An 18285-nucleotide genomic window follows, 5' to 3' on the forward strand; every position below is an offset into this window, starting at 1 on the left:
CCACCAAAAGAGACAAAGGAGAAAAAAAACAAAACAAACAAACAAACAAAACAAAACAACTCTACCTGACCACATTCACAGAAAATGACACCAGGATACACTACAAAACAGAAGGAGGTGTCATCTGCTCTGTGTCCAAAGGTTTCTTCTCCATTTCTTGTACTAGTTGAGCAACCGTCATTGAACATGCTGTGTGCCAAATCAAAACATAACTTCAACATATGTCAGATCTCACTAGAGATGGTGAACGCAGTAGAAATTGGAAATGTTCCAGCAGTATTTTTAAGCACTGTCAAGGCTGCAACTCTAAATTCATCAGGTCATTTCTTTACAATCTAGTCAGTCCTTGTTTGATTTGGGCTGTGCTCTTTGAAGCAACTGACTAGATTTCCCTTCAACAGAATGTTTTGTGACTCATTTGCTTTCCCCATAAAAATTAAGGGAAGAAGTGCATTTAAACTGAAACACAATTTGTGCTTTACATGCAAAAGAGCATTCTAAAGAAAATCCCCTTAGCTTCAAACCTACCTAACTGCTCAGGCGTCATAAAAAGGCATTTTTATTAGGTTTCTGTTTTTAAAAATAAGCCTTCATAATGAATAGCACCCAAAAAAAAAAAAAAGAAAAAGAAAAAGAGCTTATTTCAAAATAAAATCAGTGGCAAATAAACTATTAGAAAAAACAAAAATCAAAGAAGTGGCCAATAGTAAGAAAGTATGCGTAAATCTGATTAAGTTTGGGGGCATTATTCCAAAATTATTTAAGTAAAATATTTTTATAATTGTTTTAGATTCTGTCACATACTATAGAGTCCAAATTCAATTACCTTTGGAATAAAACTGTTCTCCACTTCATTTATCCAATTAGAACATTGTTCAAAGAAAGGATTTCAAATATTTCCCTAGAAATAAATGAGACTTAGAAAAAAGAAGAAAAAAAGCTGAATTCATAAGAGTTTTATAGCATAAACATTAGCAGAACATCTGCAGTCCAACAGAATTTGTTCACTTTTTTTAAAAGACAGATTTCTTAAACATTCTAATGAGGGGCAATTTTTCTTTCATAATACTGCTGATTTAGGAACTGCTACATACACCACGTAGCCAATTTTCATGATCAGAAATGGTATGTCAGCACAAAGGTTGAGCTGGACACATCAGCTTTTCAACAGGAGAAATATCAATGACATCTGAAGGCAGCACTGAGTCTCCTGAACAAACTAATGGCTACTTTTCCACAAAAAAAAAAAAAAAAAAAAAATTAGCACAATCTTTATGGACTGACTAGATACCACTTCCTTACATTTAATCATAAACTTTGATTATGCACAAAGCATGACCATAAACAATGAGGTTAATGTTATTTTCCTTGCCAAAGTTCATTTTGTATAAATCAGTTGCATCAGCATTTGTTCTCAAACTATGAGGTTCTGTAAGAACTAAGGACATATAGTTGTAGGGTTATTCCTCCATTATCTGCAAACTATTTCCCCGACACTAACACATATAACTTAGCAATGAAAAACACTTGATACAAGTGATCTATATGCAGGAGCTCCGGCAAGTTAAACCAACAGAACCATAGCTGCCGTAAAACTATAGCTATTTCCCTACCAGAGGTAGGTCTAAAGACCCACTGATTTAACAGTCGAATCTCATGTCTATAGCTTCATCCAAACTTTTATCATCATGTGTACTGGCAGCTAAAAATGTCGTTACTGGGGACCCTGTGACATTAATTACACTGGTGCTTGTACTAGCATTGCGCACAGCAATACTAGTCACGTTAATGCCCAAAGTGAGCCTGGTCTGCTCCAAGGCCTTTTCTGGCACAGCAAATGCCTCCAGCTTCTTCTCCCCATTGGCCATATAGGAGTTTTGGCAGCCACGACATATACAATCTAAGCAGGCTTTGCGGTTAGAGTAACAAGGGCAGCGTTGGCCTCGGCATGTAAGAACACTTGGATTTTGAGTAGCACGCCCACATTTACACCCTTTCTTTTCCTGGGGTTTTTTATACACAGTCTTGGTAGGACTTCCTGGCATAAAATGATGACTAGGAATTTTTTCCTTTACAGTTTTGTCTTTTTTTAGAATACCTGGCTTGGTTTTAGAGTGAGATTTCTTGGATCCATGTTCATGACTCTTTTTCATGCTTTTAGTAGATAAAAGTACAGTTTTACTGATTTTGGGTGTTGTGCCTCCATTGGGAACAGTTGCTATAGGCTGAAGAGAGATTTTGCTTTCACGTTTCACTGTCACAGGAGCAGATGCCCCCAATGTTGGGCCTCGGATAATGGTAGAAATTGGAAGTGGCTGAACTTTCTCACTGTCACTTTCTGATCTGGATCTTTTTCTATTCAATTTAGCTACCTTCGGAGTTGCTGCTGTACATGATAACCCATGAAGTGCGGGACTGGTAGACATGAAAACATTATGGCTAAGTGACTGGGAAGAAAGCTGCAGAAAAGGTCCATTGGAAACACTGGCTTCCAAATTGGGCTGCAAATTAGGGCAACAAACTTCTGTATTTGAAACAGTTTCTAAGCTGCGGAGTACTTCTTCAACACTCAGTAACAGAGAGTCCCCAGGTTTTATATCTTCACTGAAACTGCAGATATCAATGCCTGTGGAGCATAAGTCACTGGTTACCGTGTCACAGACAGGTGGGAGGCTGTCAGATAGATCCTCAGTTTTTATGTCAACAGTATTACATACATCAATCGTATTTGAATGTTCAGGTGAAGGAATATTTATACCAAATCTATCTATTGAAAGCCCATTATAAGTAGGCAAACCATTTATAACAGAACTTCCGATAGCAATGCTGAGGGTGCTTTCAGATAATGGAGATAAACTAGCTTGAGGATCAGTCGTAGGTTCTGAGGTCGAAGGTAAAGGGGAATGTGTTAAACACAAAGTAAAGGATGAATCTGAGGGTTTTTCCGTCTCCTCACAAAACAATGATCCATCATTAAGCAGAGCCAAAATATCAGAAGAGCAGTCAACTGCTTCTATTATATCACGTGCCAATGTAGTCTGTGTTATATATTCGCATAGTTTTTTGTAGCAGTTCACTAGGATGCTTAATTGCTTGTTTTCCTCAAACTGCTCATAGTCTTTGCACCAGCTACATGAAGGTTTCATCATCATTTTCTTGCCTTTACAACTTTTGCAGACATAGTGTTGGCAGGTGGAGTTGGTGGGTGCAATAGGATCTTGTAGCAAATGTCCTAAGGGGGGAGGGGAGGGAAAGGAGGAAAGCACAAATTTTAGTAAAATAAATATATTCTTTCATATATTGGAATTAAGATGAACTTACAAGTAATCTGTCAAAATTGCGATTGTTTAAACTCACCAAAACAAAAAAGAAACAAAAATATTCAACAGCTCATCACTTCATTTCCATGACCAAGTACCCCACTCCTTTATCTCAAATAGGAGGAATATGCAGTGTTCTCATCTGGACCTGGCTTCATTCTCTACTTCCCCAAGCTCCATCAGTGTTGTCCTGTGAGGACTGACAGCTCCTGCGGTAGAAGAGGTCCCACTCCTTGTGAGTGAAAGGTGAAAGTGACTTTTCAGAGGCTGGCCAGCTGGGGAGGTAATGCTCAGCTCTCACTAGCTTAAGGGAGGCAGAAAAGCCCAAAACTTTATATGCTTTTGGCCTATCATGAGGCTCTGTGCATGGGAACAGGAGACCAGCTGAAAGTAAACCCAGTACAGATCTGAAAACTGCCTGAGCTTTGTGCTCTGCTAACTACAAACACTTCGATTTAGTAAAGGAACAGCATATGCCTTAGATTTAACAACACAACTTTGTTTAAAATTGCTAAATGCCCTCGTGGCAGTTCCAACTCATAGTGATACTGTATAGGGTTTCTGGGGAATGGCTTGGTGGGTCTGAACTGCCGATCTTGTGGTTCACTGGACCAGGAATCCTGGTTTAAAGTAAAGGGGTAGAAAAAAGATACACCATGTAAACAGTAACCACTTAGTGCTGTTGTGACTATATCAATAATTCCAAGCAAATTAAACTTCAGGTAGGAATTATAATCAAAGGCAAAGAAATATTTCATAACAAATACATTAATACATCAGGAAAATAATACAATTATAAATATATATGCATGTAACACTAGAGCCACAAAACTCACAGAAGCACAGAAATGGAAAGAGAAATACACAACAATTCAACAAGCATGAGGGGGTTTTCAAAAATTTTGTAGGAAAATTTTTCAAGTTTCCTTTAACATTTGGAGATTTCATTATCCCACTTTCCATAACTGATAAACTAGACAGAAAATTACCAAAAATATTGAAGACTTGAGGAATACTATTAATCAATTCAATTCAATAACAGTAATTCTACCTATGTATTGGAGTCGTGGTGTGGCACTGCAGGAAATGCACTGGACCACAAGATCGGTTTTAACCACAAAGTTGGTAGTTCAAATTCAACAGTCGCTCCTCGAAAACCCTATATAGGGTCGCTATGAGTTGGAACTACTCGAAGGCCCTTAACAACAACAAAACCCAGGTACTGCAGAATACATACTATTTTATGCACACAGGAATATCCTCCAAGATAGAGCATATGACATAGGATGTAAAACAAATCCGAATAAACTTAAGAGTATATTGGACTACAATAGAATTATACTAGAATCAAAGAAATCTTCAAATAGCTGGAAATAAAACAACATACATCTAAGTGACCCATTATTCAAAGATAAAATCACAAGGAAATTTGAAAACATTTTGAAATGAATGAAAACACCTTGTATAAAAATTTAGAAGATAATGCGTAAAGCGGTTGGTGGAAGTTTACAGCTTTAGCAGTCAATTATCAGAATAAGTCCTTAATCGATAACCTACTGAAGTAATAAAAAAGAGCTAACTAAACCAACTAAGAAAGTGGAAATGTTTAAGATTAGAGCTGAAATAAAATTAAAAAACAGAAAAACTAAAGAGAGAAATCCATGTTAAAAATTAACAGAAATAGAAAAGAATTTCTCTAATCTGATAGTGAGCAGCTACATCCAAAATCATACTTAACGGTAACATAGTCCTGGTGTGGCGCTATGGGTTAATGCGCTGGACTGCAAAGTCCGTTTGAATTGCAGAGCCAGTGGTTCAAGCTCACCAGCCGCTCCTCGGAAACCCTATACAGAATCGCTATGGATCTGGACCAACTCAACAGCAAACAAAAACTGAATGCTCCCGTATTTTCCCACCAAAGATCAAGAACAAGGAAAGTAAATCTGTTTTCACCACTTCTATTTAAAATCTTGGAGTCCTGGTGTCATGCTATAGTAAAAGCACTGAACTGCTAAACAAAAGGTCAATGATTTAAACCTACCAACCATTCTTCAAAAACCCTATATATAGGAACTGACTTGACAGCATTTAACAATAATTCAACACCAAATTAGAGGTTTTAGTTAGTGTAAATAAGGTTTATAATAATAAATATTTATGTTAATTTATATATAAATAACAATTATCTATTCAATAAATATTTGTAGAAATATAAACATTTATCTATCATCTATTTAAGGCATCCAGATTGAAAAGGAAGAAGTAAAGCTGCTTTATTAACAGAATGGCACTGTGGGTTAATGCGCTGAACTGCACACAAAGTCGGCTTGAAATGCAAGACTGGCAGTTCAAGCTCACCAGCTGCCCCTTGGAAACCCTAAACCGAGTCATTATGGGTCAGAACCAACTCGATGGCACATAACAACAACAACGGTCCTGGTATAGTGCTGTGAGATAAAACACGGAACTGCAAGGTGGATTTGAATCACCAGCTGCACCTCAGAATCCCTATGTTGTTGTGTTCCCACAACATCCAAATCACACAGCATCCCATTTCACAGAAAGTACCTTGGAAGAAACTCTGGTAGCGTAGTGGTTACGAATCAAGCTGCGAACCACAAAGTCAGCAGTTCGAAACTACTAGCTTCTCTGCAGAGAAAGATGAGGCGTTCTGCTCCCGTAAAGATTAACAGCCTCGGAAACCCTGTGCAGGGTTGCTATGAGTCAGAAACAACTCCACGGCACATAACAACAACAACCTTGGAAGATTTAAGTAACACTCGACTATATAAACCAACAAGATCAGACATATACAGTGTACTCAAAGAGCAAGATACACATTCTTCTCGAGTGTATATGGATCACTCTTCTGGTCAGACCATATGCATACCAAGTAACAAAACAAGTCTCTCGATAAGTTTTAAAAGACTAAAATCATACAAAGTATCTCCAAACACAATGGAGTGAAACTAGAAATTAATAACAAAAGGATAATTGGAAAAATATGTAGAAATTAAACAATGGGGGGAAAAATCAAGAGAGGAAAATACTATATACAGCTTAAATATAATCAATGTCACTGAGTTGTACATGTGGAAATTGTTTAACTGTTATATGTTCTGCTATGCAGATTTTCAACCACCAACAACAAAAAGGAGTCCTGGCGTGGCACTGTGAGTTATTAATATGCCAGACTGCAAAGCCATGTGAACTGCAAGGTTGGTGGTTTAAGCTCACCAGTTGCTCCTTGGAAACCCTATACAGGGTGTCACTATGAGTCAGAACTGACTCGAGAGCAATTAACAACCACCACCACTACCCAAAAATTGAATGAGTAGTAACACTCTACCACACACAAAAAAGCAAAAAAACAGAAAATACTGAGAATTGAAAAGAAAGGAAAGCAAAATATACTAAACTTAAAAGGTGTGTTCAAGGGATGCCTACATTAAAAAACAAAAACTTAATAAGCTAACTTTATAAAACTTGAGAAACTATAAAAAGAAGAGTAAACTAAGCCCAGAGTTATCAGAAGAAAGGAAATAACGATCAAAGCAAAAATAAATGAAACAGACAAAAGAAAAGCAATGGCAAGATCAGCAAAACCCAAAATCGTTGGGTTTTTTTTTTTTTTTTAAGTTCAATAGAACCCACAAGTCTTTACCTAGGCTGACAAAAAAGAGAAGAGATGCAAAAATATACAGACAGAAATGAAAGTGGGAACATTATAACTGATCTCATAGAGGTAAAAAAGAATACTACTAACAATATAGTATACCAACAAATTACATGACTTAGACAAAATAAATTCCTAGCAACATATAAACAGTGACACTGGAGGAAAAGAGCAACACACCCATAACAAGTAAAGAGATCTGTATTATACAGTCTAATCTCTATGCTGTACATGTAAAAATTAATGAGAGGGCATGTGTGTTTTAATAGGTGGGGCAGTGGAAGGGATGTGCTCTCACCACTGATATTCAAGATCGTACATTCTCGCCAGAGTAAATAAGATTAAAAGAAATAAAAGTCATCTAAATCAGGAAAAGACTCTGGTGTGAAGGGCCATAATATGACCTTGAATATATCCCACCTGAATTTAGAGATCATCTGAAGAACAGAGTTGATGCATTAGACACTAAACACCAACAACAGAAAATTTGTGGGATGGCACCAAGAACATCATACAGGAAGAAAGCAAAAGGTCATTAAGAAGACAAGAAAGGAGGAAAAGACCAAAATGATTTTCAGAAGAGACTCGGAAATTTGCTCCCCACAGTAGAAATTCAAAAGCAAATGAAAAAAGTGAGGAGGTACAAGAGCTCAACGAAGTCAAATATTTTAACGTGCAACTATAATGTGCAAAGACCTGGAGTTACAAAACAAAAGGGAAGAACATGCTCAACATTTCTCAAGCTGAGGGAACTGAAGAATAATCTCAAACCTCGAGACTTGAGGTATTGAAGGATTCTATGGGCAAGAAACTGAATGATGCAGAAAGCATCAAAAGAAAATTGAAGGTCCCGGGACCATCAAAGGAGAAGAGTGGAGAGTGGGATCCTACCAGAGAAACAGTGATGCCTGAGATGGAGGCAGAGACGATGACGTGTAGAGATGGAGCACCTAGGGACTTTAGACCCAGAGAGCAAGAGGGGCTGTGTGCTGACAACCAGGGGGCAAGCTTGCAGAATATACCCTTTGGTTGGTTGATGATGCATGGAGCAGATAGTAACCATAGCAATGAAATGATATATGATAGGATGAATGTAAAAATGATGTTCTCCCATATAAACTGTCACATAATTCACAATAAAACATTTATAAAAAAAAAGGTCTCTGTACCAAAAAGAAATGGTTGATGTTCAACTATTTCAAGAGGCAGCACATGATTAAGAGCCAATGATCCTGAAGGAAAAAGTCCAAGGTGCATTGAAGTCACTGGCAAAGAACAAGGCTTTGGGAATTGATGCAATACAATTGAAATGTTTAAACAAGAGTCACTCACTAATCTATGCCAAGAAATTTGGAAGACATCTACCTGGCCAACTGACAAACAGATCTGTATTTGCGCCCATTCCAAAGAGGTGACCCAACAAAATGCGGAAATCATTGTGCAATTCATTGATATCCCATGAGAGTAAAGTTTTACTGAATATAATACAGAAACCACTGCAGCCAACACTGAAAGACAACTTCCAAAGGTTCAACCTGGATTCAGAGGAGGACATGGACTAGGGATATTGTTACTGACGTCAGATGGATCTTGGCTGAAAGCAAAGAATACCAGAAAGGTTTTTACCTGTGCTTTACTGACTATACAAAGGCTTTTGATTGTGTGAATCATGACAAGCTGTGCCCAACATTGCAAAGTATGAGTATTCCAGAACACTTTAATTGTGCTCGTGATATAAAAGACCAAGAGGCAGTTGTTCAAATAGAACAAGGGAACACCAAATGGTTTAAAACTAGAAAAGGTGTGTGCCAGAGTTATATCTTTCACCATAATGATTCAATCTTATGTTGACCAAATAATTCGAGAAGCTGTTTTATGAAGAAAAACATGGCATCAGGATTGGAGGAAGACTCATTTAACAACCTGCTATATGCAGATGATACAACCTTGCTTGCTGAAAGTGAAGAGGAATTAAAATACTTACTGATGAAGATTCAAGACCAGAGCCTTCCATCTGGGTTGCATCTCAATGTAAGGAAAACAAAAATCCTCACCACTGGACCAATAAACAATATTCATACAAACAGAGAAAAGACTGAAGTTGTCAAAGACTTCATTTTGCTCACATCAACCATCAACATTCATTGAAGCAGCAGTCAAAAAATCAAAGGACATTTTGCATTAGATAAAGCTTCTGCATAAGACCTCTTTTAAAGTGTAGAAGAGCAAAGATGTCAGTTTGAGAACTAAGGTGCGCCTGACCCAAGCCATGGTATTTTCAACCTCATATGCATGCATAAGTTGGATAGTGAACTAGGAAGACCATAATAGAATTAATGCATTTGAGTTACGGCGTTGGAGAAGATATTGAAAGTATCACGGACTGTCAGAAGAACAAAAGGTCTTTGCTGCCAGAAGTACATCAAGGGTGCTCCTTAGAAGCCAAGCCAGGATGGCCAGACTTCATCTCTCATACTTTTGACATATTATCAGGAGTGACTAGCCACTGGAGTGGCTATATCATGTTTAGTAAAGTGGAGGGTTGGCGAAAAAGAGGCAGACCCCCAAGGAGATGGGATTGGCACAGGGGCAGCAGCAATGGGCTCAAACATAATGATTGTGAGGATGGTGCAGTACCAGGCAGTGTTTCGTTCTGTCATGCATTGGTACTAACTCCTTTGGCACCTAACAACATATCAATATCAACAGACAAAAATCAAGCGGACTTCTATGCACAAGCAATGAGTAATCGGAAATTAAGAAAACAATTCCATTTTTAACAGCATCAAGAAGAGTAAATGCCTAGCAATAAATTCAACCAAGGATGTGAATAACTTGCACACGGAAAACTATAAAGAAGATCTAAATAAAGTGATGCTGATAAGTTGCTGAATGCCATCGAGTCGAGATCTGACTCATTGCAACCCTGTACAGGGTTTCCAAGGATCAGCTGGTGAGTAAGAACTGCCGGCCTTAAGTTACAGTTTAACCGCATTAACCGGCACCACCACACCAGAAGCCTAATAAAGTGATAGACATTCCATAGTCATGGCTGGAAAATTTAATATATATTCAAGTTATAACAAAAACCCTATTTTTGTTGCAGCCTGAAACTTTGACGATGTTATTCACAGATATTCATGTGCAAATGCTGAGACTGGAATTATAAAATAACCTTATAGTACAAGACAGTAATAATGAAGATATTCGACTACTTCAAAACCGAAAACCATTGTAAGAAACCCCATTATAAATCAGAGATTATTTGTATTAAGATGTCAATCAATACTACCCAAAACAATCTACAGATTCAAGGCAATCTCTAAGTCTATCTTCACATTTAATATGAAACTTGCTCCCTCCCCCCAAAAAAAGTTGTCATTAAGTCAATTGTGACTGATGATGGCCCCATGTGTGTTAAAGCATTTTCAATGACTCTGATCTTTCATAAGTAAATCACCAGTTCTTACTTCCATAATGTTTTTGGGTAGATTTAAACTGCCAATCTTCATTGTTGCTCCACCCAAACACTCCACGGAACTGCAAATCAAAAAAACATACTTTTGCCTCGTAGCGACTCTCTAAGATATAGTAGACTGCCCCATAGTTCCAAAAGCTGTTAAATCTTTATGAAACTAGACTTCCATCTTTCTCCCGCAAAGTACGTGGTGGGTTTGAACTTTTTATCTTTTGGTTAGCAACTGAGCACTTTACCAATGCATCACCAGGGATCCCCAAATAACCAAAGCAATCTTGAAAATAAGCAAAGTAGGAGCATTCACACGTCCTCCATAAACAAAACACACTATTAAAGCTACAGTACTCAAAACAGTCTGGTACTGGTAGAATAATTAAATCCAGAAATAAACTCCTACAACTATGATCAACTGATTTTTTTAAGCTTTTATTGTGAATTGAGTGATAGTTTACATGGGAGAACATCCATTTTGCACTCATCCTCCTATCATATTTCATTTCATTGCAATGATTACAATCCCCTCCATGCATCATCATTCAACAGTATTTGCCTTTATTCACTGTTTTTTGTTTTTGATGTACACAAAAACATTCAGGAATATATAATAATTTAAATTAGCCAAGAGCACAGTCTACAAGCCTCCTGACCACCAGCACACAGCCTTTCTCTTTCTAAGAGTCTAGAGTCTTCAACTGCTCTCTTTCTCCACATCATCAACTCTGCCTCCATCTCTGGTGTCACTGCTTCTCTGGATAGGGTCCTACATTCTGCTCGTGCTCTTCCCTTGATGGTCCTAGGGTCCTCGGTTCCTGGAATGTTATATTAACTACTCCCCCTCCCCCTTATGTTACAAAACTTCTACCTTTACAGTTGTGACAATCGCAATTCATCGTGATAACAATTACTCACTATTGAATCATAAGAATCATAATATTATCCCCATCTCCTTTCACCAGACCCGTCTAGACAAGATGAAAACTATTCAGCGGAAATTCTACATTCCTCCCCCGCACCCTCTAAAACTAAACTCCTTCTTGAAAACTTCTAAGCCAACCACTTCATGCCTTTATAGCCCCCCTGCCCTCCATTTTTGGTAGGCAATGTCTAAGTTGCCCATCCCTATCACTGTGTACAGAGGGATAAGTATGATCCTTGATGTGAAGACTCCTTCCCTCTCAGTGGGTATTTTGAGCTACTACAACCATAAGTATAGGTCAAGTTCATCTAATTGTAGCAATTTACTTGTTTCCTTTATACCGAATTTCTTTATGTTCCTCTAATGGAGTTCTGATCATTAAGCCATCAAAGCTAGGTCAAATGGGTACTATTTGCAAGTCTGAGCGTTGTGGTGCATCTCCCCCCTCACTTTGTATCAGCTGAACGCTTTGCTCTGGGCTCTAGCCCTCAGTGGCTAGGTCTTTGTCCATGGGTGATCAATTGATTTCTGACAAAGGTACAAAGTTATTCAATGGGAAAGCTGTTGGAATAGTCTCTTAAACAAACGGTGCTGGGTGCTGCGACAACTGGATCTCCAGGTAGAAAAGAATGACCTTGGCCCCATATCTCAACACCACATAGGGAGATTAAATGTTTGTGAGGAAAGGAATTGAAAGATACTTGAATTTTTCCACAAATCTTTTGAAGTCCCTTCATATATAAAAACTCAAATGGATCAACCAACTAAACGTAAGAACTAAAACTGTAAAACTCTTTTAAGGGCAATGTTTTAGGGTCTATTTTTTGATAATGGATTCTTAATAACGACGCCAAGAGCATGAGAAGCAAACGACAGGATAGATAAACTGGACTTCATTGACAAAGTAAAGGGAACCTACAGAGTAAGAGAACTACATAGCTAATAAAGATTTAATGCCCCATATGTTTAAAAGAAATCCTATAATGCAAAAAAGACAAACAACCTGACCAAAAAAGAAATCTCCTCAAAAAAGAAATGCAAACGGCCAACAAACTCATAAAAAGATGCTGATTATCATAAGCCACTAACTAGAGATGCAAACCAAAAGAAGTATCATTTACTTATCATTTCATTGCCACTAAGATGGAGTCCTGGTGTGGCGCTGTGGGCTAATGCATCAAACTGCAAAGTCCTTTGATCTTCAAGGTGCGTGGTTCAAGCTCACCAGCTGCTCCTTGGAAACTCTATACAGGGTCGCTATGGGTCAGAATTGACCCGACGGCACTTAACAACAACAACAAAAAGATGGCTCTGGAGTCCTGATGTGTGCACTGGATTGCAAAACCACTTGAAACCACAAGGTTGGTGGTTCAAGCTCACCAGCTGCTCCCTGGAAACCATATACAGGGTTCACTATGGGTCAGAACGACTCAGTGGCACTTAACAACACAACAAAGATGGCTACGATCACAAAAGCAACACATGTTGGCAAATGGAAAAAACTGGAACCCTCATCCATTGCTGATGGAACTTATAAAATGGTTCAGCCACTGTTGAAGAGTTTGGCAGGTCCTCAAAAAATTAAATGCAGAATTACCATGGCTGGCTGGCTGTTTGTCACTGATTCGGTTCTGACTCATAGCAATCCAGTATGGATAGGATTTCCAAGACAGTGGTGGTGGTGGTGATGTGTCGTGGAGTCGGTTCCAACTCATAGCAACCCTGTACAGGGTTTCCGAGGCTGTAAATCTTTATGGGAGCAGATACTGTAGATCTTTACAAAAGCAGAAAGCCTTATCTTTCTCCCCAAGAGTGGCTGGTAGATTCAAACTGCTGCCATTGAAGTAAGCAGCCCAAAGTGTAAACAACGATGCTACTCAGTAATTCAACTCATAGGTAGATATCCAAAAGACTTGAATGCAGGGTCTCAAATATATACTTATACACCAATGTTTATACAATTCAAGGTCAGAATCACCTTGACAGCATCCAACAAAATTAATGTTCAGTGCAACATTATGTACAATAGCCAAAAAGTAGAAACAACCCAGTATCCATCAACAAACAGATGAATGGATAAACAAAGTATGGTATACAATGAAATACTTACAGATGAAGATCAAAAACTACAACCTTCAGTATTGATTGCACCTTAATGTAAAAAAAAAAAAAAAAACCCTCACAACTAGACCGATAAATAGAGAAAAAATTGAAGCTGTTAAAGACTTCAATTTGCTTGAATCTACAATCTACAGCTCAAAGAGGTAGCAGTCAAGAAATTTGCATTAGGCAAATTTAAAGACCTCTTTAAAGTGTTAAAGACCCAAGCCATAGCTCACCTCATATGTATGTAAAAATTTGACAATGAATATGAAGGCCTAGAATTATGGTTTTGGCCAAGAATATTTAATGTATCATAGATTAACACAAGAACAAACAAATCTGTCTTGAAAGAAGTACAGCCAGAATGTTCCTTTAAGAGCCAAGAAGCCAGGATGGCAAGGCTTTCTCTCTCATACTTTGGTTATATTCAGGAGGTCAAGCTCTGGATAAAGACATCAAGCTTGGAAAAGTGGAGGGTCAGTGAAAAACAGAAGACCCCTGAGGAGATGGATTAACAAAGTAGCAGCAACAATGGAAAGAGGTCTGGAAGCATACTGGTTACAAGTGGGGCTGCTAACCTCAAGGTCAGCAGTTCACAATTACCAGCTTTTCCACAGGAGAAAGATGAGGCCTTCTGCTGCCGTAAAGATTTACAGCCTCAGACATCCTATACAGGGTCACTATTAGTCGGAACCGACTCGACAGCACATAACTACCACCCACCAACAACAATGGGCTCAAATGTAAATTGTAGGGACTGTGCCAGACTGAGCAATGCTTTGTTCTATTTTGCAAAGAGTTGCTATGAGTCAGAACCAACTGGATAGCACCTAACAATAACAATGAGTTGCAAATATTGTAAGTGATGAGAATCTTTTCTTCCCTTCATTCCATCACTAATCTTTTAGTGATGGTAATAATGTCTTTTAGTGACGGTAGTTTCAGAAGTGTCTGGCAGTCAAAACTTTTCCTAAACTACCAAATCACTTTGACTTATACTATACATATCATTCTATTTCTTACGAGGTCTTAGGGTGGTTCAAACTCACTAGCCTCTCCTTGGAAACCCTATACAGGGTCACTATGGGTCAGAACTGACTCGACAGCACTTAACAACAACAACTACATGGTACTCATGGTGATGTCAATAGTTTATACAAGTAAATCTTCAACAGTCAACTACCATTACAAACAAAATATTCATCATTATTATATGGGTTACATATAACCATTAGACCCACAATATTAGCACAAACTCAAGTCACACTTCATTTCGTATTCTAGTAATAATTAGAAGGGAATGCCAAGAATCTTAATTATTAAATAGGGGAGACTTTTTATAGAGTGCTTGCAACCACAGAGCACTTTTATAATATTCCTATTTTAGCACAGCAATAATTTAGTACAGTCTATCACAAAATTACAACCATTAAGTTGTTGTAGGATGGTCAATTAGACAGTTAGGTTGATTCACAGCTGGACAACATAATCAACAAAACAAATTCAGATGCAAATTTCCTAAATTCAGTGTTCCAGGAAAACAGAAGATTGTTAACTAGTTTGCTTTACTGCCCTCTTGAAGAATCATTCCAAAATACATTGTTGTTGTTGTTGCTGTTGTTATGTGCCGTGGAGTCAATTCCGACTCATAGCGACCCTGTACAGGGTTTCTGAAGCTGGAAATCTTTACAGGAGCAGAAAGCCTCATCTTTCTCCCGCGGTACAGCTGGTAGTTTCAAACTGCTGACCTTGCGGCTCACAGCCCGATTCGTAACCACTACGCTACCAGAGCTCCTTGCATATTAATAATAATAGTTGTCAAATAAATTGCTTAACACATTATTTTTTAAAGGGCATCATATTAACCTCATGTGAGTACTGTCACCAAGGTGTTATTAGTCCTGGTGTGGTGCTGTAGGATAAGCACTGGACTGCTAACCACAAGGTTAATGGTTCAAACCCACTAGCCGCTCACTGGAAACTCTACACAGGGTGGTTATGAGTCAAAACTGACTCAACAGCACGTAACAATAAGTGGTCCACTCCAAATCTGATTCAATATCTAGGGATGCTGTCCAGAAACACATATTTTTAAAAACACTGCCCAATTGTTTTTGATCCACAAAAGATTAGGAGTTACCAAGATACTTTATGGAGTCCTGGTAAAGCGCTGTGGGTTAATGTGCTGGACTGCAAAGATGTTTTGAACTGCAAGGTTGGCAGTTCAAACTCACCAACCGCTCCTCGAAAACACTATACAGGATCACTATGAGTCGGAACCAATTTGATGGCACATAACAACAACAACAAAAGTGCTGAGTCCTGGTGTGTGCACTGGGCTATAAGGTCAGTTTGAACCTCAAGGTCAGCAGTTCAAGCTCACCAGCTGCTCCTCAGAAACCCTATACAGGATCACTATGAGTCAAAACCAACTTGACAGCGCACAACAACAACAAACTGCTAGGAGTCCTCGTGTGGCACAGTGTGTTAATGTGCTGGGCTGCAAGGTCGGTTTGAACCTCAAGGTTGGTGGTTCAAGCTCACCAGCTGCTCCTCGGAAACCCTATACAGGAAGGATCACTATGAGTCAGAACCAACTCGACAGCACTTAACAACAACCTATGGAAGCTGACTGCCAGGTCTTTCACAGAGCTACTGGATGGGTCCAAACCACCGAGCTTTCGGTGAGCAACAAGGTGCTTAACCATTACATCATTAAAGTTACACAAACGGTTTTCACTCGACTACTAGTGTGGCACTGTAGGATAAGCACTGAACTACTAAACGCAAGGTTTGTGGTTCAAACCCACCAGTCGCTCCTTGGAAACCCCATATAGGGGTCACTGAGTCAGAACTGACTCAACAGCACACAACACCACCACTAACTTAAATGTTGGTAGTTTGAATCCATGCAGCAGTCAGTACCCTGAAGAAAGGCCTGGTGATCTGCTCCCATTAACATTATAACCAACGCAAGACCTGGGGACTCCTGGACCCAGATTCAGTGACACAGCTACAGAGGACTAGAGTGGAGAGTGAAGTGTCTAGCTGATAAGAAGAGAGGGCATATGCATAAGAACACCCACACCTGCAGATTAATACCCACTTGACCTGGCTTCAATGACTGGATGATCAGAGCTCAACCAGAAGAAAGAAGAGGAAAAAAAGTAATCTGATACAATTTGATGAACTTGACCTACACCTATGGATGCAGTAGCTCAAAAGAGGGAACAAATCCTTACAGCAAGGATCATTCCCACCCCTCCACACACAAGAGTAGACAGGGATGGGCAACTTGGACACGGGCTACCCAAAATGGGGGGCAGGGGGGCTATAAAGGCTAGAAGTGACTGGCTTACAAGCTTTCAAGAGGGAACCTAGATTCAGAGGGCGTGGAGGAAGGTAGAATCTCCACTGAGTAGTATAAAATCTGTCTAGGTGGGGCTGATGAAATGAAATGCAGATGGGTCTCTTGTGATACAACAGTGAATAATTGTTGCCAGGACTGATTGTGAGGGTTGGAAATGTAAAGGTAAACGTCCTGTAGCAAGGAGAGGAGTGATTAACTTATCAGCCTAAGAGCGGAGGTCCCTGGGACCATCAAGGGAGAAGAGCAGAGAGCAGGACCCTACCCAGAGAAGCAGTGATGCCTGAGATGGAGGCAGAGACGATGACATAGCGAGATGGAGCAGTTGGGGACTTCAGATACAGAGAGGGAGGGTGTGTGTGTGCTGATGACCAAGGGGCAGGCTTGCTGGGGTATACTCTTTGGTTGGTTGATGATGCAGGGAGGGGACTGTAATCATGGCAATGAAACGATAGATTAAAGGATGAATGTAAAGCTAATGTTCTCCCATGTAAACTATCACATAATTCACAATAAAAACTCTTTAAAAAAAAAATTGAACACAGTTAAAAAAAAAAAAAAAAGATCATAGCCAAGAAAATCCCATGCACAGTTCTACGTTGTAACACAGGAGGGAGGGGGGTCCATGTGTTGAATTCAACTCCACGGTTTCTTTACTTTTTCAGTCAAATCTATATAAAAACTCAGCTAGAAGGTCAATGACATAAAAAACAGAAGTCTGTGACACCTCACAGTTACTGGTGATGCTGCAACCATACCCTACACATCATATCCTGAATATGCTCAGTCACATACATACTGGACAACCAACTGACGACTGTATGTTCTCTTCTAATCTTAAATTCCTATTAGAGATTTAAATGGCACTTAGTAAGATTAGCAGAACTCAGAAAATCCTTACAGATTATACACTCCTGCCCCACGCCCACACTGCTGTAGTTGGTAAGTGCCATCTGATTGAAAACTTTAAACTACTCAACTTTGCCAGAAAACAAGTTATTTCCATATTTGCTACCAGATTATTTTAATCACATCTTCCTGTGGTTTATAATAATAAAATGGAAAAATGCCTAAGAACAGAATTCAAAGGCACATGTCATAGTTTTAAAACATACTACAAAACTACAGTAATCAAAATGTGCTACTGGCGTAAGGACAGACATATAGACCAATGTAATAAAGTAAGGAATAGAATTCAGAAACAAAACAGAGTTCAGAAATAAAGCCATTTATGGCAGTTGATTTTTGACAAGGGTACAGTACATTCAGTGAGTAAAGATCAAGTTCTTCAAATAAATGGTACTAGGATTTACACATGCATATGAATGCATTGAATTCACACCTCTTACCAGCTGCTCTGCGGGAGAAAGATGAGGCTTTCTACTCCCGTAAAGATTTACACCCTCGGAAACCCTATACAGGGTC

General features: G+C 38.9%; 1 protein-coding gene across 2 annotated transcripts in view; it reads right to left on the reverse strand.

The window, feature by feature from the left end:
• Positions 1-1104: 1104 nt before the first annotated feature.
• The window catches only part of MSL2 (male-specific lethal 2 homolog (Drosophila)), a 26728-nt gene continuing 9547 nt past the window's right edge, over positions 1105-18285 (reverse strand). Inside the window, exon 3 of one of the 2 annotated variants that reach the window (XM_006846602.1) lies at positions 1105-3232. In XM_006846602.1, coding sequence (XP_006846665.1) covers positions 1641-3152 — 1512 coding nt within the window. In that variant the 5' untranslated portion in view covers positions 3153-3232 and the 3' untranslated portion in view covers positions 1105-1640. The remainder of the gene's footprint in view (positions 3233-18285) is intronic. The other variant, XM_006846601.1, reaches the window with a different exon arrangement.

This window comes from Chrysochloris asiatica, unplaced genomic scaffold (assembly GCF_000296735.1).
Source record: "Chrysochloris asiatica unplaced genomic scaffold, ChrAsi1.0 scaffold00028, whole genome shotgun sequence".
In the NCBI taxonomy this organism is placed as follows: domain Eukaryota; kingdom Metazoa; phylum Chordata; class Mammalia; order Afrosoricida; family Chrysochloridae; genus Chrysochloris; species Chrysochloris asiatica.